This window comes from Fringilla coelebs (genome assembly GCF_963513975.1).
Source record: "Fringilla coelebs genome assembly, contig: SCAFFOLD_383, whole genome shotgun sequence".
In the NCBI taxonomy this organism is placed as follows: Eukaryota; Metazoa; Chordata; class Aves; order Passeriformes; family Fringillidae; genus Fringilla; species Fringilla coelebs.
In genome coordinates, this window is record NW_028167242.1 from 15,544 (window position 1) to 41,553 (window position 26,010).

Below are 26,010 nucleotides of genomic sequence, written 5' to 3' on the forward strand. Positions count from 1 at the left end.
TTGTCCCATTTTTTCCCCAAATTTCTCCCAAAATCCCCAAATTTTCCCCCAAACCCCCCAAATTTCTCCCAAAATCCCCAATTTTCCCCCTTTTCCCCAGGTAACACCATCAGCTCGGGGATCTTCCTGATTTTTTCCATTTTTCCCAATTTTCCTCCCAAAACCCCTAAAAAACCCCAAATTTTTCCCTTTTTTTCCCCTCTAAACCTCCCAAAATTCCATTTTTTCCCCCCCTTTTTCCAGGTAATATCATTGGCTCGGGGATTCCCATTTTTCCCCTAAAACCCCTCAAAAAATCCCCTTTTTTCCCATTTTCTCCTTCAAAAACCCCTCAAAAATTCCAATTTTTCCCATTTTTTCCCCCAAAACTCCCCCAAAATCCCATTTTTCAGGGATTTTGGGTCATTTTGGGTGGAATTGGATGGATTTTGGGTCATTTTGGGCAGATTTTGGGTGGAATTCAAACAATTTTGGGTCATTTTGGGCAGATTTTGGGTGGAATTTGGGGATCTCGGTGGATTTTGGGTGGAATTTGGTGGATTTTGGTTCATTTGGGTGGATTTTGGGTGGAATTGGGTGGATTTTGGGTCATTTTGGGTGGAATTTGGGGGACTTTGGTTCATTTTGGGTGGAATTGGGGGGATTTTGGTTCATTTTGGGTGGAATTTGAGGAATTTTGGGCAATTTTAGGGGTTTGGGGGGAATTTTGGGTGGATTTTGGGTCATTTTGGGCAGATTATGGGTGGAATTTGGGGGTTTTTGGGTCATTTTGGTTCATTTTGGGCAGATTTTGGGTGGGTTTTGGGGTGTTTTGGGTGGATTTTGGGTGAAATTCAAGGAATTTTGGGTGGAATTTGGGGATTTCGGTTCATTTTGGGTGGATTTTGGGTGAATTTGGGGTGATTTTGGGTCATTTCAGGGGGATTTGGGTGGATTTTGGGTGGAATTTGGGGGTTTTTGGGTCATTTTGGATGGAATTGGGTGGATTTTGGGTGGAATTTCAGGGATTTTGGGTAATTTTGGGTCTTTTTGGGGGATTTTGGACAGATTTTGGGTGGATTTTGGGTGATTTTGGGTGGAATTCAGGGGATTTAGGGGTGATTTTGGGTGAATTTGGGGTGATTTTGGGTCATTTCAGGGGGATTTGGGTGGGTTTTGGGTGGAATTTGGGGTATTTTGATTCATTTTGGATGGAATTGGGTGGATTTTGGGTGGAATTGGGTGGATTTTGGGTGGAATTTGGGGAATTTTGGGTCATTTTGGGTCATTTTGGGTGGAATTGGGTGGATTTTGGTTGGAATTCAGGAGTTTTTGGGGTGATTTTGGGTGATTTTGGGGGGATTTTGGGTGGATTTACAGGGATTTTGGGTGGAATTGGGACGATTTTGGTTGATTTTGGGTGGAATTCAAGGAATTTTGGGTGAATTTGGGGTGATTTTGGGTGATTTTCTGCAGTTACGTTTCCCACGTAGATGGAGCGGGCGTTGGCCTCCATCTTCTCCTCCAGGGACATGATCACCGGGCCGGCTGCAAAACCACAAATTTGGGGTCAGTTCTGGAGATTTTGGGAAAATTGGGGAAAAATTGGGGGATTTGGGGGGATTTTGGGAAAAATATGGGCAAAATTTGGGGTTTTATTTGAATTTTTGGGGATTTTTTTGTGAATTTTTGGGAATTTTTTGTGAATTTTTTGGGATTTTTGTGAATTTTTGGGGAAATTTGGGGTGAATTCCGGGGATTTTGGGAAAATTGGGGAAATTTGGGGGTTTGGGGGAAAATTGGGGGGGGTTTGGGAAAAATTTGGGGGATTTGGGGAATTTTTTGTGAATTTTTGGGGATTTTTTGTGAATTTTGGGGATTTTTTGTGAATTTTTGGGGATTTTTTGTGAATTTTTTGGGATTTTTGTGAATTTTTGGGGAAATTTGGGGTCAATTCCGGGGATTTTGGGGAAATTGGAGAAATTTGGGGTGAATTTGGAGGATTTGGGGAAAAAATTGGGGGATTTTGGGGCAAAATTTGGGGATTTTTTGTGAATTTTTGGGGATTTTTTTGGATTTTTTGTGAATTTTTGGGGATTTTTTTGGATTTTTTGTGAATTTTTGGGGAAATTTGGGGTCAATTCCAGGGATTTTGGGAAAATTCAGGAAAATTTGGGGGATTTTGGGAAAAATTTGGGGGATTTTTGGGTTTTATTTGAATTTTTGGGGATTTTTTGTGAATTTTTGGGGATTTTTGACAAAATTTGGGGTCAATTCAGGGAAAATTTGGGATTTTTGGGGGAAATTTGGGGATTTTGGGGCAAAATTTGGGGTTTTATTTGAATTTTCGGGGATTTTTTGTGAATTTTTGGGGAATTTTTGTGAATTTTTGGGGATTTTTGTGAATTTTTGGGGAAATTTCGGGTGAATTCTGGGGATTTTGGGGAAATTGGAGAAATTTGGGGTGAATTTGGAGGATTTTGGGTGAATTTGGGTGAATTTGGGGGATTTTAGGCCTCCATCTTCTCCTCCAGGGACATGATCACCGGGCCGGCTGCAAAACCACAAATTTGGGGTCAGTTCCGGGGATTTTGGGAAAATTCAGGAAAATTTGGGGGTTTTGGGGGGATTTGGGGAAAAATTTGGGGATTTTTTGTGAATTTTTGGGGATTTTTTTGGATTTTTTGTGAATTTTTGGGGATTTTTTGTGAATTTTTGGGGATTTTTTGGGATTTTTTGTGAATTTTTTGGGATTTTTGTGAATTTTTGGGGAAATTTGGGGTGAATTCCAGGGATTTTGGGAAAATTCTGGGGATTTTGGGGTGAATTTGGAGGATTTTGGGTGAATTTGGGGGATTTTAGGCCTCCATCTTCTCCTCCAGGGACATGATCACCGGGCCGGCTGCAAAACCACAAATTTGGGGTCAGTTCCGGGGATTTTGGGAAAATTCGGGAAAATTTGGGGGTTTTGGGGAAAATTTGGGGGATTTTGGAAAAAACTTGGGGATTTTTAGGGCAAATTTGGGGGTTTTGGGGCAAAATTTGGGGGATTTTTGGGTTTTATTTGAATTTTCGGGGATTTTTTCTGAATTTTTGGGGACTTTTTGTGAATTTTTGGGGATTTTTTGTGAATTTTTTGGGATTTTTGTGAATTTTTTGGGAAATTTGGGGTGAATTCCAGGAATTTTGGGAAAATTCTGGGGATTTTGGGTGAATTTGGGCCATTTTGGGGTGAATTTGGAGGATTTTAGGCCTCCATCTTCTCCTCCAGGGACATGATCACCGGGCCGGCTGCAAAACCACAAATTTGGGGTCAGTTCTGGGCATTTTGGGAAAATTGGGGAAATTTGGGGGAAATTTGGGGGATTTTGGGAAAAAATTGGGGATTTTTAGGGCAAATTTGGGGATTTTGGGGCAAAATTTGGGGATTTTTTGGGGATTTTTCTTGGGGTTTTGGGGATTTTGGGAAAAATTTGGGAGATTTTGGGAAAATTTGGGGTTTTATTTAAATTTTTGGGAATTTTTGGAGGATTTTTGGGGGGTTTTTGACAAAATTTGGGGTGAATTCCAGAGATTTTGGGGAAAGTTTGGGAGATTTTGGGAAAAAATTGGGGTTTTATTTGAATTTTTTGGGATTTTTTGTGAATTTTTGGGGAAATTTCGGGTCAATTCCGGGGATTTTGGGAAAATTGGTGAAAATTTGGGATTTTTGGGGCAAAATTTGGGGTTTTATTTGAATTTTTGGGGATTTTTTGTGAATTTTTGGGGATATTTGGGGTCAATTCCAGGGATTTTGGGAAAATTGGGGAAATTTGGGGGTTTTGGGGCAGAATTTGGGGATTTTGGGGCAAAATTTGGGGTTTTATTTGAATTTTTGGGGATTTTTGGAGGACTTTTGGGGATTTTTTGTGAATTTTTTGGGATTTTTGACAAAATTTGGGGTCAATTCGGGGAAAATTGGGGAAATTTGGGATTTTTTGGGGCAAAATTTGGGGTTTTATTTGAATTTTTGGGGATTTTTTGTGAATTTTTGGGGATTTTTCTTGGGGTTTTGGGGAAATTTGGGGTCAATTCCGAGGATTTTGGGAAAATTCGGGATAATTGGGGAAAATTGGAGGGATTTGGGGAAAAATTTGGGGGATTTTGGGGATTTTTTGTGAATTTTTGATAAAATTTGGGGTCAATTCCGGGAAAATTTGGAATTTTGGGGGGAAATTTGGGGGTTTTGGGGCAAAATTTGGGGTTTTATTTGAATTTTTGGGGATTTTTCGTGATTTTTTTAGGTTTTTCTTGTGGTTTTGGGGAAATTTGGGGTCAATTCTGGGGATTTTGGGAAAATTTGGGGGATTTTTGGGGAAATTTGGGATTTTTTGGGGGAAATTTTGGGGTTTTGGGGCAAAATTTTGGGTTTTATTTGAATTTTTGGGGATTTTTTTGTGGTTTTGGGGAAATTTGGGGGTTTGGGGGAAAATTTGGGGGATTTTGGGAAAAATTGGGGGGGATTTTTGGGTTTTATTTGAATTTTTGGGGATTTTTTGTGAATTTTTTGGGAAATTTGGGGTGAATTCTGGGGATTTTGGGTGAATTTGGGTGAATTTAGGGGATTTTGCGGTGAATTTGGGAGATTTTGGGCTGAATTTGGGCCATTTTTTGCCCAATTTGGGGCATTCGGGGTGAATTTGGGCCATTTTGGGGTGAATTTCAGTGGTTTAAGGTAAATTTGGGGGATTTTGGGCTAAATTTGGGGGATTTTGGGCTGAACTTGGGCCATTTTGGGGTGAATTTGGGGGTAAATTTTGGTGATTTTGGGTGAATTTGGGCCATTTTGGTTGAATTCTGGGCATTTTTGAATAAATTCTGGGAATTTTTGGGTTATTTTGGGGGATTTGGGGTGAATTTAGGGGATTTGGGGGTGAATTTTGGCCATTTGAAGAAGAATTTCCCCCATTTTGGGCTGAATTTGGTCCATTTTGGGGTGAATTTAGGGGATTTTGGGCTGAATTTGGGAGATTTTGGGCCATTTTTGGTGAAAATTGCTCATTTAGGGCTAAATTTAGGGGATTTTAGGGTGAATTTGAGCCATTTTTGCTGAATTTTGCTCATTTAGGGGTGAATTTGGGCCATTTTTGGATAAATTCTGGGAATTTTTGGGTTATTTTGGGGGATTTGGGGTGAATTTGGGCCATTTTGGGGTGTATTTGGGGGATTTTGGCCTGAATTTTTCCAATTTTGGGTGAATTTGGAGGATTTTGGGGTGAATTTGGGGGATTTGGGGTGAATTTGGGGGATTTTGGGGTGAATTTCGGCCAGTTTTGGTAAATTTTGCCTATTTTGGGCTGAATTTGGGCCATTTTGGGTTGAATTTGGGACATTTTGAGGTGAATTTGGGCCATTTTTGGTGAATTTTAGCCATTTGAGGAAGAATTTTGCCCATTTTGGGGTGAATTTAGGGGATTTTGGGCCATTTTTGGTGAATTTTGCCCATTTAGGGATGAATTTGGGGGATTTGGGGTGAATTTGGGGAATTTTGGGGTGAATTTTGCCCATTTTGGGCAGAATTTGGGCCATTTTGGGGTGAATTTGGGGGATTTTGGGCAGAATTTGGGCCAATTTTGACAAATTCTGGGTGGTTTTGGGTGAATTTGGGGGATTTTGGGGTGAATTTGGGAGATTTGGGTTGAATTTGGGCCATTTTGGGGTCAATTTTGCCCATTTTGGGCTGAATTTGGTGCATTTTGGGGTGAATTTAGGCCATTTTTGTTGAATTTTGCCCATTTTGGGGTGAATTTGGGGGATTTTGGGCTGAATTTGGTCCATTTTTGGATAAATTCTGGGTAGTTTTGGGTGAATTTTGGCCATTTTGGGGCGAATTTTAGCCATTTTTGGTGAATTTTGGCCATTTTGGGGTGAATTTGGGGGATTTTGGGGTGAATTTGGGCCAATTTTGGATAAATTCTGGGAATTTTGGGGTGAATTTGGGCCATTTTGGGGTAAATTGTTAGGATTTGGGTGAATTTGGGCCATTTCTGGTCAAATTCTGGGGATTTGGGGTGAATTTGGACCATTTGAGGCAGAATTTGGGCCATTTTTGATGAATTTTGCCCATTTTGGGCTGAATTTGGGGATTTTTGGGGTGAATTTGGGCCATTTCTGGTCAAATTCTGGGGATTTGGGTTGAATTTGGGCCATTATGGGCTGAATTTTGACCATTTTAGGGTCAATTTTACCCATTTTTTGCCAAATTTTGAGGATTTTGGGGTGAATTTGGGCCATTTTTGGATAAATTCTGGGGATTTGGGGTGAATTTGGGCCATTTTGGGCTGAATTTTGGCCATTTAAGGATCAATTTTCCCCATTTTTTGCCCAATTTTGGCCCATTTTTTGCCGAATTTTGGGGATTTTGGATTGAATTTTTTGGGGCTTGGGGTGAAATTTTTTTGGGGTGAATCTGGGGTGTTTTGGGGCCCTCACCATTGCCCGGGGGGGGCTCATGTTCATCTGTTTCTCCATCTCGTTCTGGGCTGAATTTGGGCTGAATTTGGGCCATTTTGGGGCGAATTTGGGGGATTTTGGGGTGAATTTGGGCCATTTTGGGGTGAATTTAGGGGATTTTGGGCCATTTTTGGTGAATTTTGCTCATTTAGGGATGAATTTGGGGGATTTTGGGCTGAATTTGGGCCATTTTTGGTTAAATTCTGGGGATTTGGGGTGAATTTGGGCCATTTTGGGGTGAATTTGGGGAATTTGGGGGTAAATATTGGTGATTTTGGGTCAATTTGGGCCATTTTGGTTGAATTCTGGGCCATTTTTTGATAAATTCTGGGAATTTTTGGGTTATTTTGGGGGATTTGGGCTGAATTTGGGGGATTTTAGGGTGAATTTGGGCCATTTTGGGCTGAATTTGGGCCATTTTTGGTGAATTTTGCCCATTTTGAGGTGAATTTGGGCCATTTTTGGATAAATTCTGGGGATTTGGGTTGAATTTGGGCCATTTTGGGCTGAATTTGGACCATTTCAGGGTCAATTTTACCCATTTTTTGCCCAATTTTGGCCCATTTTTTGCCGAATTTTGGGGGTTTTGGATTGAATTTTTTGGGGCTTGGGGTGAAATTTTTTTGGGGTGAATTTGGGGTGTTTTGGGGCCCTCACCATTGCCCGGGGGGGGGCTCATGTTCATCTGTTTCTCCACCTCGTTCTGCAGCTCCTTCAGCTTCTCGGCCTCCTCCTCCATCTCCCTCACCCGGGCCTTGATGGCCTCCAGCTCCTGAGGGGCAAAAAACACCAAAAAAACCAAAATTGAACCCAAAAATCCACCTGGGAACCTGAAAAAATACAAAAACCCCGAAAAAATCCACCCAGGAAGCAAAAATATACAAAAAAAATTACATTTTCCCCCAAAATCTCCCTTTTTGCCCCTAAATTTCCTCTTCTTACCCCCAAATTTCCCCTTTTTGCCCCTTTTTCCATCAAATCCTCACTTTTCCCTCACAAATTTCCCCATTTTCCCCTCAAATCTCCCTTTTTACCCCCAAATTTCCCTCAAATCCCCAATTTTATCCCTCAAATCCACTTTTTTCCCCCCAAATTTCCCCTTTTTGTCCCTTTTCCTCTCCCTTTTCCCTTACAAATTCCCTTTTTTCCCCTCAAATCCCCTCATTTTACCCCCAAATTTCCCCTTTTCGCCCTTTTTCCCTCAAATCCCCACTATCCCCTCAAATCCCCCTTTTTCCCTCACAAATCCCCCAATTTTCTCCTAAAAATTCCACTTTTTACCCCTAAATTTCCCCTTTTTGCCCCTTTTCCTCCCCCTTTTCCCCCAAATCCCCCCATTTTACCCCTAAATTTCCCCTTTTTACGCCTTTTTCCATCAAATCCCCACTTTTATCCCCTCTTTTCCCTCACAAATCCCCCCTTTTTACCCCAAATTTCCCCTTTTCCCCTCAAATCCCATTTTTCCCTCACAAATCCCCCAATTTCCCCTCAAATCTCCCTTTTTCCCCTCAAATCCCCTCATTTTACCCCCAAATTTCCCCTTTTGGTCCCTTTTCCTTCCTCTTTTCCCTTAAATCCCCAATTATATCCCCTCAAATTCCCTTTTATCCTTCAAAGCCCCACATTTTACCCCAAAATTTCCCCATTTTACCCCAAATTTCCCCTTTTTACCCCTTTCCCCTCAAATCCCCACTTTTACCCCCTCTTTTCCCTCACAAATTCCCCCATTTTCCCCTCAAATTCCCACTTCTATCCCCCCAAATCTCCCCATTTTACCCCCAAATCCCCTCATTTTACCCCCAAATTCCCCCTTTTCCCTCGAATCCCCACTTTTACCCCCTCTTTTCCCTCACAAACCCCCCACATTCCCCTCAATTCCCCTTTTTATTCCCCTTTTCCCCTTCCTCCCCTCACACTTTCCCGCCCTTTTTTTCCCGCCGTTCCCCCCCCTCACTCACTCACCGGGTCCTCAATGGCGGCTTCTCCCGCCTCCCCTTCCCCCAGCCCCGCTTCCTCCTCCAGCTCCTCGCCCGCGGCTTCGTGAGGCGGCCCCGGCGCTGAGGCGGCGGCGGCGGCGGCGGCGGCAGCGGCGGCGGCTCCGGCCCCGGCCCCGCTTCCCCCCGCCGCCCCTCCCGACCCTCCCCCGGCCCCTCCGCGGCCGCTCCCGCCCCGGCCCCGGCTCCCCCCTTCGCCCAGCGCCGCCTCCTCCGGACCCGCCGCCGCTCCCAGGCCGTTGCCGTAAGGCGGGGAAGGGTCCCCGGCTCCTCCGGGACCCCCCGGGCCCGCCCCGGTTCCGGCCGCGGCTCCTCCGGCCGCCGCCGCCATGGCCGCCATGGCCGCCCGCCCGCGCCGTGAGGGGCCGTGAGGGGGCGGCCAATCAGAGAGCGCCGTTAGGCTTCGTGGGCGGGACAACGCATCGCCAACCAATCGGCTGCGACAATCACTGACTGACAGGTGTAGCTACGAATAGAAACGCAGCTTCGTCCCGCGGCGCTGTCCAATCGGAATAAAGATAGGCGGGCCAAAGAGGGCGTAAGCCAATAGAAACAGCGGAGCGGCGGGAGGCGGGAAGAGCGGCAGCCAATGGCAGCGCGAGGAAGAGGCAAAGCGGCGGCTAACAGCGATAGGTTTGTGGGCCTGCCTTCATCGCAGTTAACCAATGAAAACGGACATCGCAGCGGAATGGGCGGGATTAGAAAGTGACAACCAATAGCGACGCACGTAAGGGCGGAAGTGTGTTTAATCTTCAGCCAATCAGCAACGATGGGCAGGGCTACGACGGAGCTGACCAATCAGAACGCGCGAGGGGTGGGGTTTGATCTTAAAGGCGCCTCCGGCGCTTTTCGCCGTACGCTCATTAATGAGCGGTGCTTAATTAAAATAATTAACGCGCTAATAAATTATTAAGCAGGAAAGGCGTCCTAACGAGTGTTGGGGGGGGCGCTGCGCGGAAAGGTGGACGGATTAATTAAGATGTCAATTAGGGTTAATTAGCATGCGGAGGGGGCTAATTAGCATACGATATGTTGATTAGTTCGCGCGTGGGGGGTTATTAAGCAGCCCCTAATTGGGTTATTAATTACGGCGAGCCTTAATTAGCGCCAAACCAGCCAGCCGCGGCATCGATTAGCACAAGGGGTTAACGAAAAGCGGCCGCGGCCCCTTTAAGACTCGCGCCCGGCCGCGGGGAGTTAATTAATAACCCGCTAATCACGGCCGGGGTGGTTAATTAGTCAGCTATTAACGCGAACGGGGAGCAATTAATGGGGCGTTAATTGCCGTGGGGGAGGGGGGGGCACCCGTGAGGGGAGCGGGGGGCGTGGTTTAAACCTAGGGGCGGAGCTAACAGCGAGGGGGCGTGGTTTGGAGAGTATTCTGGTCAATAACGGGGCACGGTTCAATTTGTGGGCGTGGTTTTGTCCTTTTAAGGAAATTACGGGCGTGGTTTAATAAGGGGCGGGGTTTAAAGAGCGTTGGGATGAATGGAGGGGGCGTGGCCAGCGCTGAGGGGAGGGAGGGGTGGGAAAAAAGGCGGGAAACGGCGTCGCGTGCGAGGGGGCGGAGCCAGCGCTGAGGGGGAAAAATGGCGGGAAGGCGGTGAGTGAGGGAATCTGAGGGGAAAAAAGGGAGAATTTGGGTAAAAAAGGGAGAATTTGGGTTAAAAAAGGGAGAATTTGTGTAATAAAAGAGGGAATTTGTGTAATAAAAGAGGGAATTTGGGATGGAAGGCGGCCGGGGAGGGAATTCGAAGGGTTTTGGGGGGATCTGAGGGGAGTGGGGGAGGCTGTGGGGGATTTGGGGGTTTTATGAGGGAATTTGGAGGTTTTGTGAGGGAATTTTATGGTTTTGTGAGGGAATTTCGAGGTTTTATGAGAAGATTTTGAGTTTCTGTGAAGGATTTTGGAGGAGCTGTGGGGGAATTTTGGGGTTTTATGGGGGAATTTGGAGGTTTTATGAGGGAATTTGGAGGTTTTATGAGGAGATTTTTGGGTTCTCCCAAGAGATTTAAGAAATCCGTGAGGGAATTTTGGGTTTTTTTGAGGAAATTTGGGCGTTTTATGAGGCGATTTTAGGCCTCTACGAGGGAAATTTTGGGGTTTGTGAGGGAATTTCGAGGTTTTATGAGGAGATTTTGGGTTTCCGTGAAGGATTTTGGAGGAGCTGTGGGGGAATTTCGGGGTTTTAAGAAAGAATTTTCGAGGTTTTATGAGGGAATTTCGAGGTTTTATGAGGAGATTTTGGGTTGCTGTGAAGGATTTTGGAGGAGCTGTGGGGGAATTTTGGGGTTTTATGAGGAGATTTTGGTGTTTTACGAGGAGATTTTGGGATCTTCCAGGAAATTTAAGAAATCCGCGAGGGAATTTTGGGTTTTTTTGAGGAAATTTGGGCGTTTTATGAGGCGATTTTAGGCCTCTACGAGGGAAATTTTGGGTTTTATGAGGGAATTTCGAGGTTTTATGAGGGAATTTTGTGGTTTTGTGAGCGAATTTCAAGGTTTTATGAGGGAATTTCGAGGTTTTATGAGGAGATTTTGGGTTTCTGTGAAGGATTTTGGAGGAGCTGTGGGGGAATTTTGGGGTTTTAAGAAGGATTTTTTGCGGTTTTATGAGGAGATTTTGGGGGAATTTCCTCAGAAGATTTTGGAATTTTCTGAAAAGAATTTGGGGGGTTTTAGGAGGATTTTGGGGTTTTATGAGGAAATCTGGGGATTTTCTGTGTTTTTTATCTGTTTTATTCCATTCTTGTGTCACTTTGATACGTTTTATGTCACTTTTGTGGCATTTTGATCCATTTTATTCAACTTTTCTGGCATTTTATTCCATATTGTGTAACTTTTATTGCATTTTGATCCATTTTATTCAACTTTTCTGGCATTTTATTTGATTTTATTCCTTTTTTGTGGCATTTTGATCCTTTTTATTCCGCTTTTGCGTGATTTTCATCCATTTTATTCCACTTTTTTGCCATTTTGATCCATTTTATGTAACTTTTGCTACCTTTTGTTCTATTTTATTAAACTTTTGTGGCATTTTATTCCATTTTTTGCCACTTTTGGAGCATTTTGATCTATTTTATGCCACTTTTATGTGATTTTCATCAATTTTATGCCACTTTTGTGGCACTTTGGACCATTTTATTCCAATTGTTTTTGCATTTTGAACCATTTTATTCCACTTTCTTGCCATTTTATTCCATTTTATGTCACTTTTGTGGCATTTTGATCCCTTTTATGTAACTTTTTTGACATTTTGATCCATTTTAGGTCATTTTTGTGTGATTTTGATCAGTTTTATTCCATTTTTGTGTCATTTTGATCCATTTTATGTCACTTTTCTGTAATTTTGAACCATTTTATGTCACTTTTCTGTGATTTTGATCAGTTTTATTCCACTTTCGTGCCATTTTGATCCATTTTATGCCACTTTTGTGTGATTTTCATCAATTTTATTCCACTTTTGTGTGATTTTTATCAGTTTTATTCCATTTTTGTGTCATTTTGAACCATTTTATTCCACTTTTTGGACATTTTGAACCATTTTATTCCACTTTTCTGGCATTTTATTCTATTTTATTTCACTTTTACTGCATTTTGATTGATTTTATATCACTTTTGTGTCCTTTTATGCCATTTTAATCCACTTTATGCCACTTTTGGGGCATTTTGAACCATTTTATGTCACTTTTCTGTGATTTTAATTTGTTTTATTCCATTTTTGTGCCATTTTAAACCATTTTATGCCACTTTTGTGTCATTTTCATCAATTTTATTCCATTTTTGTGTCATTTTGATCCACTTTATGCCACTTTTGTGTAATTTTGATCCATTTTATTCCACTTTTTTGACACTTTGAACCATTTTATTCCACTTTTGTGTCATTTTGATCCACTTTATGTCACTTTTCCGTGGTTTTTATCAGTTTTATTCCATTTTTGTGTGATTTTGATCAGTTTTACTCCACTTTTGTGCCATTTTGATCCATTTTATTCCACTTTTGTGTCATTTTGATCAGTTTTACTCCACTTTTGTGCCACTTTTAACCATTTTATTCCACTTTTCTGTGATTTTCATCAGTTTTATTACACTTTTGTGCCATTTTTATCCATTTTATTCCACTTTTATACCATTTTAACCATTTTACTCCACTTTTATGCCACTTTTACCCATTTTACTCCACTTTTATCCCTTTCCCCCTCCACTTTTGACCTCATTTCTCCTCTTTTCAGAGTCATTTTTTAAAATTTATTTTCTATTTATTTTTTTTATTTTTATTTTCACCCCTCCCTCCTTTTTTTTTTCTCTCCTCCTCCTCCTCCTCCTCCTCCTGCTGGCAAAGTCCAGCCCCGGCGAGGCCGAAGGTCACCCCCAAGGATCCCGGGGGGGTTCCCTCTCTCCTTCCTCATCCTCCTCCCCCTAAAAAAACCCCAAAAAAATCAAATTTCTCCCCATTTAAACCCAAATTTTCTCCTTTTTTCCACCCTAAAAAAAACCCCAAATCCCGATGGGCACCAAAAACCCCGAAAAAGCCCCAAAAAAAGAGGGAGGAGAGGAGGAAGAGGAGGGAGGAGTGGCTTTGAAAAAGGAGATCGGGCTCCTCAGCGCCTGCGGGATCATCGTGGGTGAGTCCTGACCACCCCAAAACCCCCCAAAACAACCCCAAAAACCCCAAAATCCTTCAAACCCCTCCCCAAAAACCCCAAAACCGCCCCAAAATCGCCTCAAAAATCGATTTTAAAATCGCGATTTTTGGTTTATTTTGATTTTTTTTCCCCCTTTTCGGTTCCTCCCTGTTGGCCCTCGGGATCCCCCTCCGGGAGGGATTTTGGGGATTTTCCCCCAAAATTCCGGCGGGTTTGGGGTGGAAACGCCAAAATTTTTTAGGTTTGCATCAGATTTTGGGGTGGTTGAAGAATTTTGGGGGTTTTTGGGGGGTTTTGAGAGGATTTTGGGGTTTTTTAACCCAAATAAACAGGCGGGACCCCCCCCCTTTAAAATCGACCGTCGGGATTCCCCCTAAAACGGCCCCAAAATCCTCAAATCCCTCCCAGAATTGCCGGGATTGTCCCAAAATCGCCCGAATTCGACCCAAAATCACCCTCGGGGAGTTTTTCCCATCCAGGGAGTGAAAAAGTTTTGCTTGAAATTGAGAGAAATTCACCCAAAATTTGTCGGGAATTTTCGGGGTTCTTTGAGGGTCTGGGAGTTTTTGCAGGCAAAAAGTTCCAAAATTGACCCAAATTTGACCCAAAATTGCCTCAAATTCACCAAAATTGCCCCCAAATCACCCAAAATGCCCCAAATTGCCCCAAATCAACCAAAATCGCCCCAAAATTGCCCCAAATTCACCCCAAATTGCCCCAAAATTGCCCCAAATTTGCCCTAAATTCAACCAAAATTGCCCCAAAATAGCCAAAATTGCCCCAAATTTGCCCAAAATTGCCCCAAATCAACCAAAATTGCCCCAAATTCACCCCAAATTTGCCCAAAATTGCCCCAAATTCGCCCAAAATTGCCTCAAATTCACCTAAAATTGCCCCAAAATTGCCCCAAAATTGCCCCAAATTCTCCAAAATCACCCCAAATTCTCCAAAATCGCCCCAAATTCACCCAAAATGCCCCAAATTTGCCAAAATCACCCCAAAATTGCCCCCAAAGCCCCACATTAATCCAAAACTGCCCCAAAAGTGCCCCAAATTCACCAAAATTGCCCCGAAAGCCCCAAAATCACCCTAAAATCCCAATTTCCCCCATTTTTCTCCCCCTAAACCCCCTAAAAATCCCCTTTTTTCCCCCAAATTTCCCCCAAAACTCCTAAAAATTCCCATTTTCCCCCCAAAACCCCCTAAAAAATCCCTAAAATCCCAATTTTCCCCAATATTTCCCCTAAACCCCCCAAATTTTCCCCCAAAACACCCGAAAATCCCCAAGTTTCCCCCCAAAACCCCCCAAAAAATCCCAATTTCCCCCAATTTTTTTCCCCAAACCCCATTTTCCCTCAAAAAAAATCCTGATTTTCCCCAATTTTTTCCCCAAAATCCCCTTTTTTCCCCCAAAATTCCCCCAAAACCCCTAAAAATTCTGATTTTCCTCCCCAAAACCCCTAAAAATTCCCAATTTTTTCCCTTAGAACCCCTCAAAATCCCCAATTTTTCCCCCAAACCCCCTAAAAATCCCCTTTTTTTCCCATTTTTTCCCCTAAAACCCCTAAAAAAATCCCATTTTTTCCCAATTTTCCCCCTAAAAACCCTCAAATTTCTTCCAAAACCCCTCAAAATTCCAAATTTTCCCTCAAAACTCCCAAAAATCCCCTTCTTTTCTCCCCAAAATTCCCATTTCCCCCCAAAACCCCTAAAAAAATCCCTGATTTTTCCCATTTTCTCCCCCAAACCCCTAAAAAACCCCATTTTTTTCCCATTTTTTCCCCCAAAACTCCTAAAAAATCCCATTTTTTCCCAATTTTCCCCCTTAAAAACCTCAAATTTTCCCCCAAAATCCCTTAAAAAATCCCAATTTTTCCCATTTTTTCCCCTAAACCCCCCAAAATTCCCAATTTTTCCCATTTTCCCCCCAAAACCCCCCCAAAAATCCCCATTTTTTCCCATTTTTTCCCCCAAAACTCCTAAAAAATCCCATTTTTTCCCAATTTTCCCCCTTAAAAACCTCAAATTTTCCCCCAAAATCCCTTAAAAAATCCCAATTTTCCCCATTTTTTCCCCCAAAACCCCCAAAAACCCCAAATTTTCCCCCAAACCCCCCAAATTTCTCCCAAAATCCCCAATAATTTTTTCCCATTTTCTCCCCATAAACCGCCCAAAAATCCCGATTTTTCCCATTATTTCCCCAAAACTCCCCTAAAATCCCCAATTTTTCCCCCTTTCCCCAGTAACATCATCGGCTCAGGGATCTTCCTGATTTTTTCCATTTTTTCCCCTCTAAACCCCCCAAAATCCCCATTTTTTTCCCCTAAACTCCCTAAAAATCCCCTTTTTTTTCCCCAAACCCCCCAAAATCTCCTTTTTTTCCCATTTTTTCCTGAATTTTCCCCTAAAATCCCCATTTTTTCCTCCCAGAATCCCCAATTTTTCCCATTTTTTCCCCAAAACCCCCCCAAATTCCCTTTTTTTCCCCAAAACCCCTATAAACTCCCATTTTTTCCCCCCAAAACCCCTAAAAATTCCAATATTTCCCCCAAAATCTCTAAAAAAATCCCAATTTTCCCCATTTTTTCCCCTAGACCCCCTAAAAATCCCCATTCTCCCCCCCAAAACCCCCCAAAATCTCCTTTTTGTCCCATTTTTTCCCCAAATTTCTCCCAAAAACCCCAAATTTTCCCCCAAATCCCCCAAATTTCTCCCAAAATCCCCAATTTTCCCCCTTTTCCCCAGGTAACATCATCGGCTCGGGGATCTTCGGGAATCTTCCCAAATTTTTCCCCACTTTTCCCCCAAAACTCCCCAAAAATCCCCATTTTTTTCCCAATTTTACCCTAAAATCCCCATTTTTTCCTCCCAGAATCCCCAATTTTTCCCATTTTCACCCCCAAAACCCCCCAAAATCTCCTTTTCCTCCCCAAATTCCCCCCAAAACCCCGCAAAAATCCCAATTTTCCACATTTTTCTCTTAAATCCCCCGATTTTATCCCCAAAACCCCTAAAAAACATCCCGATTTTTCCAATTTTCCCCCTAAAAACCCCCAAATTTTCCCCTAAAACCCCTCAAAACTCCCATTTTTCTCCCCCAAAACCCCTAAAAATCCCCTTTTTTTCCCCAAATTTCCCCCAAAACCCCTCAAAAATTCCCTTTTATTCCCCAAAACCCCTAAAAAATCCCTTTTTTTCCCCCAAAACCCCTAAAAATCCCATTTTTTCCCAATTTTCCCCCTAAAATCCCCAAATTTTTCCACAAAACCCCTCAAAATTCCAAATTTTCCTCTAAAACGCCTAAAAATTCCCATTTTTCCCCCAAAATCCCTTAAAAAATCCCAATTTTCCCCATTTTTCCCCCTAAAACCCCCCAAAATCTCCTTTTTTTCCCATTTTTTCCCCAAATTTCTCCCAAAATCTCCTTTTTTTCCCATTTTTTCCCCAAATTTTTCCCTAAATCCCCAATTTCCCCCTAAAACCCCACAAAAATCCCCTTTTTTTTCCCCAAACCCCCCAATTTTCCCCCAAATCCCCCAAATTTTCCCCAAAATCCCCAAATTTTCCCCCCTTTTTCCCCCCCAGGTAACATCATCGGCTCGGGGATCTTCGTGGCCCCCCGCGGCGTTTTGTGGCACGCCGGCGCCGTGGGCCCCGCCCTGCTGGTCTGGGCCCTGTCGGGCGCCGTCACCGCCCTGGGCGCGCTCTGCTACGCCGAGCTGGGCGTGGCCCTGCCCCGCCCCGGCGGCGACTACGCCTACGTGGGACACGCCTTCGGGCCCCTCGTCGGGTGAGACGACATTTCCCGCCAGTTTCTGCCGCTTTCCCGCCATTTTCTCTCATTTTCCCGCCATTTCCTGTCCCTTTCCTGCCATTTCTCGCCAATTTCTGGCAATTTCCCGTCACTTTTGGCAATTTCCCGCCATTTTGTGTCACTTTCCCGCCACTTTTGGCAATTTCCCGCCAATTTCTGGCACTTTCCCGCCATTTTGTGTCATTTTCCCGCCACTTCCCGCCAGTTTCCAGCGCTTTCCCGCCATTTTCTGCTATTTTCCCGCCATTTTTAGTCACTTTCCTGCCTTTTCTGGCACTTTCCCGCCAATTTCTGCCACTTTCCCGCCATTTTGTGTCTTTTTCCCGCCACTTCCTGCCAGTTTCCAGCACTTTCCCGCCAGTTTCTGTCACTTTCCCGCCAGTTTTTAGCAATTTCCCGCCATTTCCTGTCTCTTTCCTGCCATTTCCCGCCATTTTTTGGCAATTTCCCGCCATTTCCTGTCATTTTCCCACCATTTCCTGTCTCTTTCCTGCCATTTCCCGCCATTTTCTGTCATTTTCCCGCCATTTTTTGTCACTTTCCCGCCATTTCCTGTCATTTTCCCGCCATTTCACGCCATTTTCTATCACTTTCCCGCCATTTTCTGTCACTTTCCGACCATTTTTTGGCACTTTCCCACCATTTTTAGTCATTTTGCCGCCTTTTTTAGCGATTTCCCACCATTTCCTGCCACTTTCCCGCCATTTCCCGCCAATTTCCGGCACTTTCCCGCCATTTTCTGGCCCTTTCCCGCCAATTTCTGTCATTTTCCCGCCAATTTCCCGCCAATTTCTGACAATTTCCCGCCATTTTTGGCAATTTCCCGCCATTTTGTGTCACTTTCCCGCCACTTTCTGTCACTTTCCCGCCATTTCCTGCCACTTTCCCGCCAATTTTTGCCACTTTCTCGCCATTTTTTGTCACTTTCCCGCCTTTTTTGCCACTTTCCCGCCAATTTCTGTCGCTTTCCCGCCATTTTTAGTCACTTTCCCGCCACTTTCTGTCACTTTCCCACCATTTTTTGCCATTTTCCCGCCATTTTTTGCCATTTTCCCACCATTTTTAGTCACTTTCCCGCCATTTTTAGTCACTTTCCCGCCTTTTTTGGCAATTTCCTGCCATTTTCTGCCCTTTTCCCGCCATTTTCTGGCACTTTCCCGCCATTTTTAGTCACTTTCCCCCCTTTTTTGGCAATTTCCTGCCATTTCCTGTCCTTTTCCCGCCTTTTTTGGCTTTTTCCCGCCATTTTTTAGCATTTTCCCGCCATTTCCCGCCACTTTCCCGCCTTTTTTTGCAATTTCCCGCCAATTTCTGGCAGTTTCCCGCCATTTCCCGCCCTTTCCCGCCCTTTTCCCGCCCTTTTCCCTTTCCCTGCTGGTCTGGGCCCTGTCGGGCGCCGTCACCGCCCTGGGCGCGCTCTGCTACGCCGAGCTGGGCGTGGCCCTGCCCCGCCCCGGCGGCGACTACGCCTACGTGGGACACGCCTTCGGGCCCCTCGTCGGGTGAGACACCCCCGGAACCTTCCGGAACCGTCCTTGTCCTGCCTTTCCTCCCCCTCCCGGGGCTTTTCTGGCACTTTCCCGCCATTTTTTGTCACTATCCCACCATTTCCCGCCAATTTCCGGCACTTTCCCGCCAAGTTCTGCCGCTTTCCCGCCACTTTCTGGAACTTTCCCGCCATTTCCTGGTGCTTTCCCGCCATTTTTGGCATTTTCCCGCCATTTTTTGTCACTTTCCCGCCTTTTTTGCCATTTTCCCGCCATTTTTAGTCACTTTCCCGCCATTTTTAGTCACTTTCCCGCCTTTTTTGGCACTTTCCCGCCAATTTCTGCCACTTTCCCGCCACTTTATGTCATTTTCCCGCCTTTTTTGGCAATTTCCCGCCATTTCCCATCTTTTTCCCGCCATTTTTAGTCACTTTCCCGCCTTTTTTGGCAATTTCCTGCCATTTTCTGCCCTTTTCCTGCCATTTTCTGGCACTTTCCCGCCATTTTTGGCACTTTCCCGCCATTTTCTGTCACTTTCCTGCCATTTCCTGTCATGTTCCCGCCAGTTTCTGTCTCTTTCCCGCCAGTTTCTGTCACTTTCCCGCCATTTTCTGTCTTTTTCCCGCCATTTCCTGTCCTTTTCCCACCTTTTCTGGCACTTTCCCGCCATTTTCTGTCACTTTCCCGCCATTTTGTGTCATTTTCCCGCCATTTTCTGTCACTTTCCCGCCATTTTGTGTCATTTTCCCACCATTTTTTGTCACTTTCCCGCCTTTTTTGCTATTTTCCTGCCATTTTCTGGCAATTTCCCGCCATTTTTAGTCACTTTCCCGCCTTTTTTGGCATTTTCCCGCCATTTTTTAGCATTTTCCCGCCATTTCCTTCCACTTTCCCGCCATTTTCTGGCACTTTCCCGCCATTTTTGGCATTTTCCCGCCATTTTTGGCATTTTCCCGCCATTTTGTGTCATTTTCCCGCCACTTCCCGCCAGTTTCCAGCGCTTTCCCGCCAGTTTCTGTCACTTTCCCGCCTTTTCTGGCACTTTCCCGCCATTTTTTAGCAATTTCCCGCCATTTTGTGTCATTTTCCCGCCATTTCCTGTCTCTTTCCTGCCATTTCCCGCCAGTTTCTGTCATTTTCCCGCCATTATTTGTCACTTTCCCGCCATTTCCTGTCATTTTCCCGCCATTTCCCGCCATTTTCTATCACTTTCCCGCCATTTTCTGTCACTTTCCGACCATTTTTTGGCATTTTCCCGCCATTTTTTGGCATTTTCCCGCCATTTTTAGTCACTTTCCCGCCATTTTTAGTCACTTTCCTGCCATTTTCTGTCCTTTCCCGCCATTTTTTGGCAATTTCCCGCCATTTCCCGTTCTTTTCCCGCCTTTTTTGGCTTTTTCCCGCCATTTTTGAGCATTTTCCCGCCATTTCCTGTCACTTTCCCACCACATTTTGGCATTTTCCCGCCAATTTTTGGCAATTTCCTGCCATTTCCCGCCCATTTCCCGCCCATTTCCCGCCATTTCCCGCCATTTCCCGCCCATTTCCCGCCATTTCCCGCCCATTTCCCGCCCTTTTCCCGCCCTTTTCCCTTTCCCTGCTGGTCTGGGCCCTGTCGGGCGCCGTCACCGCCCTGGGCGCGCTCTGCTACGCCGAGCTGGGCGTGGCCCTGCCCCGCCCCGGCGGCGACTACGCCTACGTGGGACACGCCTTCGGGCCCCTCGTCGGGTGAGGGACCATTGCCCGCCAGATTCCGGAACTTTCCCGCCTTTTCTGCCGCTTTCCCGCCACTTTCTGTCATTTTCCCGCCATTTCCCGCCATTTCCTGCCGCTTTCCCGCCAATTTCTGGAACTTTCCCGCCATTTTCTGTCTCTTTCCCACCATTTCCCGCCAGTTTCCAGCACTTTCCCGCCATTTTTTGGCATTTTCCCGCCATTTTTGGCAATTTCCCGCCATTTTTTAGCAATTTCCCGCCATTTCCTGCCACTTTCCCGCCATTTCCCGCCAATTTCCGGCACTTTCCCGCCAATTTCCGGCACTTTCCCGCCATTTTCTGGCACTTTCCCACCATTTTTAGTCATTTTGCCGCCTTTTTTAGCTATTTCCCGCCATTTCCTGTCACTTTCCCGCCATTTCCCGCCAATTTCCAGCACTTTCCCGCCAATTTCCAGCACTTTCCCGCCATTATCTGGCACTTTCCCGCGACTTCCTGCCGTTTTCCCGCCCTTTTCTGCCGCTTTCCCGCCATTTCCTGGCACTTTCCCGACATTTTTAGTCACTTTCCCGCCTTTTTTGGCAATTTCCCGCCATTTTTTGTCACTTTCCCACCATTTCCCGTCTTTTTCGTGCCATTTCTTGTCACTTTCCCGCCAGTTTCTATCACTTTCCCGCCATTTTTAGTCACTTTCCCGCCTTTTTTGGCAATTTCCCGCCATTTTCTGCCATTTTCCCGCCACTTCCTGGCACTTTCCCGCCATTTTTTAGCAATTTCCCACCAGTTTCTGTCACTTTCCCGCCATTTTTAGTCACTTTCCCCCCTTTTTTGGCAATTTCCCGCCATTTTTTGTCACTTTCCCGCCTTTTTTGGCAATTTCCTGCCATTTTGTGTCATTTTCCTGCCATTTTTTGTCACTTTCCCGCCTTTTTTGGCATTTCCCCGCCATTTCCCGTCACTTTCCCGCCATTTTCTGTCTCTTTCCCGCCATTTTTTTGACATTTTCCGCCAGTTTCTGTCATTTTCCTGCCTTTTTTGGCAGTTTCCCGCCAGTTTCTGGCACTTTCCCGCCTTTTTGGGCATTTTCCCACCATCTCCTTTCCCTTTCCCGCCATTTCCTGTCATTTTCCCGCCATTTCCTGTCCTTTTCCCACCACTTTTTGTCTTTTTCCCGCCATTTCCCCGCCATTTTTGCCATTTTCCCACCATGGAAAAAAAAAACCACGGGTTTTTTTAAGGAATTTTTTTAGGGATTTGTAATGAGATTTTTGAGGGGATTGAAGGAGATTTTTGGGCCAGAATTTTATGGAATTTTAGGGGATTTTTTCTGATTTTCGGCCCAGAATTTTTGGGGATTTTTTTTGGGATTTCCCCACCGCATTAAATGAAATATTTTCCCTATTTTCCCCTATTTTCCCCATTTTTCACCCTTTTTTCACCCCGTTTTTTTCCTCTATCCCCTCCCCCCGCCCTCCCCTCCCCCTGCTCAGTTCCATAATTCCCAAATTTACCAAAATTTGGTGTTTTTGCCCCAGTTTCCTGCGCCTGTGGATCTCGGTGCTGGTGATCCACCCCACCAACCAGGGCCGGGATTTTGGGGCATTTTTAGGGGAATTTTTTGAGATTTTTGGGGGATTTTTTGGCCAGAATTTGATGGAATTTTGAGGAGATTTTTTGGGATTTTTGTGCCAGAGTTTTTTGGGGTTTTTAGGGGATTTTAGGGAATTTCTGGACCAGAATTTTTGAGATTTTTAGGGGATTTTTGGACCAGAATTTTTGGTGATTTTTATGGGAATTTTTTTTTGATTTTTGGGGATTTTTTTGAGGATTTTGAGCCAGAATTTTTGGGGATTTTTAGGGAATTTTTGGGCCAGAATTTTTTTGAATTTTCAGGGAATTTTTGGTGATTTTTGGGGCCAGATTTTTTGGGGGTTTTTAGGGGATTTTTTGGGATTTTTGTGGGGATTTTGGGCTTGAATTTTTGGGGATTTTTAGGGGATTTTTGGGGTATTTTTTGGGGAATTTGGGCCAGAATTTTATGGGATTTTTATGAGATTTTAAGGAATTTTTGGGCCAGAATTTAATGGAACTTTTAGGGGATTTTGGGGGATTTTTTTGCCAGAACTTAATGGAATTTTGAGGGGATTTTTGATGATTTTTGGGCCAGAATTTTTGGGGATTTTTAGGAGAATTTTTTGGGATTTTTGGGGATTTTTTTGAGGATTTTGGGCCTGAATTTTTTTTTATTTTTAGGGAATTTTTGGACCAGAATTTCTGGGGATTTTTAGACAATTTTTTGGGATTTTTAGGGGCTTTTCTGGGGGGATTTTGGTCCTGAATTTCTTGGGATTTTTTGGGGGGATTTTTGCTGCTTTTTGAGCCAGAATTTTTGGGGATTTTTAGGGGATTTTGGGGGGATTTTTTGAGGATTTTGGGCCTGAATTTTTGGGGATTTTCAGGGAATTTTTGGGCAGAATTTGATGGAATTTTGAGGGGATTTTTGATGATTTTTGAGCCGGGATTTTTGGGGATTTTTTGGGGGATTTTGTGCCGGAATTTATGGAATTTTTAGGGGATTTTTTTGGGGATTTTGGGCCGGAATTTTTTGTAATTTTCAGGGGATTTTTGAGACAGAAAATTTTTGGGATTTTCTGGGTAATTTTTCACCGGAATTGAATGAAATTTTGCCAAATTTTCCCCATTTTTTGCCCGTTTTTTCCCCTTTTTTTGCCCCGTTTTTTCCCTCTTTCCCCCCCACTCCCCCTGCTCAGTTCCATAAATCTGAAATTTACCAAAATTTTGCTTTTTTGCCCCAGTTTCCTGCGGCTGTGGATCTCGGTGCTGGTGATCTACCCCACCAACCAGGGCCGCGATTTTGGGGGATTTTTAAGGGAATTTTTGGGGATTTTTGTGCCAGAATTTTATGGAATTTTTAGGGGAATTTTTTGGATTTTTGGCCCAGAATTTCTGGGGATTTTTAGGGATTTTTTGGGATTTTTGGGGGATTTTTTTTGAGGATTTTGAGCCAGAACTTTGGGGATTTTTAGGGAATTTTTGGGCAAGAATTTTTGGGGATTTTTAGGGGAATTTTTTGGGGATTTTTTGCCAGAATACTTTTGGATTTTTAGGGGATTTTGGGGGATTTTTGGGGGGATTTTGGGGCTTGAATTTTTCTGGGATTTTTTGGGGATTTTTGGTGATTTTTAGGCCAGAATTTTTTGGGGATTTTTTTGAGAATTTTTGGGAATTTTTTTGAGAATTTTTGGGGAATTTTTTTGAGAATTTTTGGGGATTTTAAGGGGAATTTTGGGGGGGATTTTTTGGAGAATTTTTGGGGATTTTTGGGGGGATTTTTTTGAGAATTTTGGGGATTTTTAGGGGAATTTTTGGGGGGATTTTTTGGAGAATTTTTTGGGGATTTTAAGGGGAATTTTGGGGGGGATTTTTTGGAGAATTTTTGGGGACTTTTAGGGGATTTTTGGGGGGATTTTTTGGAGAATTTTTTGGGGATTTTAAGGGGAATTTTGGGGGGGATTTTTTGGAGAATTTTTGGGGATTTTTAGGGGAATTTTTGGGGAATTTTTTGCCAGATTTTTTTTGGATTTTTAGGGGATTTTTGGGGGATTTTTGGGGGGATTTTGGGCCAGAATTTTCTGGGATTTTTGGGGGATTTTTTGGTGATTTTTAGGCCAGAATTTTTGGGGATTTTTTTGAGAATTTTTGGGGAATTTTGGGGGGGATTTTTTGGAGAATTTTGGGGACTTTTAGGGGAATTTTTGGGGGGATTTTTTTGAGAATTTTTGGGGACTTTTAGGGGAATTTTGGGGGGATTTTCTGCCAGATTTTTTTTGGATTTTTAGGGGATTTTTGGGGGGATTTTTTTGCCAGAATTTAATGGAATTTTTAGGGGATTTTTTGGGGATTTTTTTGCCAGATCTTAATGGAATTTTTAGGGGATTTTAGAAGATTTTTAGGCCAGAACTTCTTGGGGTTTTTTGGGGATTTTTTGGTGATTTTCAGACCAAAATTTCATTTCATTCTCATGCGATTTTCCCCATTTTTCCCTCGTTTTTTCCCCATTTTTTGCCCTTTTTTCGCCCCGTTTTTTTCCTCTATCCCGTCCCCTCCCCTCTCCCCCATTCCATAATTCCCAAATTTACCAAAATTTGGTGTTTTTGCCCCAGTTTCCTGCGGCTGTGGATCTCGGTGCTGCTGATCCACCCCACCAACCAGGGCCGGGATTTGGGGCATTTTTTGGAGAATTTTTTGAGATTTTTTTGGGGATTTTGGGCCTGAATTTTTCTGGGATTTTTTTGGGATTTTTGGTGATTTTTAGGCCAGAATTTTGGGGGATTTTTTTGAGAATTTTTGAGGATTTTTTTGAGAATTTTTGGGGAGTTTTAGGGGAATTTTTGGGGGATTTTTTTGAGAATTTTTGGGGACTTTTAGGGGAATTTTTGGGGGATTTTTTGGAGAATTTTTGGGGACTTTTAGGGGAATTTTGGGGGATTTTTTTGAGAATTTTTGGGGACTTTTAGGGGAATTTTTGGGGGATTTTTTTGAGAATTTTTGGTGATTTTTAGGCCAGAATTTTTGAGGATTTTTTTGAGAATTTTTGGGGATTTTTAGGGGATTTTTGGGGGGATTTTTTAGAGAATTTTTGGGGATTTTTAGGGGAATTTTTGGGGGGATTTTTTTGAGAATTTTTGGGGATTTTTAGGGGATTTTTTGCCAGAATTTAATGGAATTTTTAGGGGATTTTTTTTGGGGATTTTTTTGCCAGATCTTAATGGAATTTTGAGGGGATTTTTTATGATTTTTGGACCAGAATTTTTGGGAATTTTTAGAGGATTTTTTGGGATTTTTGGGGGGATTTTTTGCCAGAATTTTTTTTGATTTTTAGGGGATTTTTGGGGGATTTGGGGGCCTGAATTTTTCTGGGATTTTTTGGGGATTTTTGGACCAGAATTTTTTGGGATTTTTAGGGAATTTTTTAGGGATTTTGTGGCAGATTTTAATGGAATTTTTAGGGGATTTTTTGGGGATTTGGGGCCTGAATTTTTGGGGATTTTTAGGGGATTTTAGGGAATTTTTGGACCAGAATTTTTGAGATTTTTAGGAGATTTTAGGGCCAGAATTTAATGGGATTTTGAGAGGATTTTTCTGGATATTTTGGGGATTTTTTGGGGGATTTTGGTCCTGAATTTCTTGGGATTTTTTGGGGGGATTTTTGCTGCTTTTTGAGCCAGAATTTTTGGGGATTTTTTAGGGGATTTTGGGGGGATTTTTGAGGATTTTGGGCCTGAATTTTTGGGGATTTTCAGGGAATTTTTGGGCAGAATTTGATGGAATTTTGAGGGGATTTTTGATGATTTTTGAGCCGGGATTTTTGGGGATTTTTTGGGGGATTTTGTGCCGGAATTTATGGAATTTTTAGGGGATTTTTTTGGGGATTTTGGGCCGGAATTTTTTGTAATTTTCAGGGGATTTTTGAGACAGAAAATTTTTGGGATTTTCTGGGTAATTTTTCACCGGAATTGAATGAAATTTTGCCAAATTTTCCCCATTTTTTGCCCGTTTTTTCCCCTTTTTTTGTCCCGTTTTTTCCCTCTTTCCCCCCCACTCCCCCTGCTCAGTTCCATAAATCTGAAATTTACCAAAATTTTGCTTTTTTCCCCCAGTTTCCTGCGGCTGTGGATCTCGGTGCTGGTGATCTACCCCACCAACCAGGCGGTCATCGCGCTGACCTTCGCCAACTACGTCCTGCAGCCGCTCTTCCCCACCTGTGGCACACCTGAGCCCGCCCTCAGGCTCCTGGCTGCCGCCTGCCTGCGTGAGTCACCTGAAAATCCCCAAATTTGGGGATTCCCAAAAAAAATTTGGG

At 43.7% G+C, this 26,010-nt stretch overlaps 2 protein-coding genes across 2 annotated transcripts; one reads left to right on the forward strand and one right to left on the reverse strand.

Annotated features, from left to right (window-relative positions):
• Nucleotides 1-233: 233 nt before the first annotated feature.
• LOC311166101 (uncharacterized protein) lies at nt 234-8,805 on the reverse strand (the record flags this gene model as incomplete). The annotated part of the gene is given in 5 exon segments (XM_084227578.1): nt 234-1,527; nt 7,129-7,243; nt 8,434-8,562; nt 8,669-8,746; nt 8,749-8,805. Coding segments are annotated over 5 exon segments (642 nt in total). The 3' UTR covers nt 234-1,264.
• Nucleotides 8,806-12,593: 3,788 nt separating this feature from the next.
• LOC311166102 (uncharacterized protein) lies at nt 12,594-25,959 on the forward strand (the record flags this gene model as incomplete). Its single annotated transcript, XM_084227579.1, has 5 exons — nt 12,594-13,089; nt 16,696-16,900; nt 18,178-18,421; nt 19,826-20,139; nt 25,808-25,959. Coding segments are annotated over exons 1-5 (1,033 nt in total), but the record flags the coding sequence as incomplete, so codon positions are not given.
• Nucleotides 25,960-26,010: the final 51 nt, after the last annotated feature.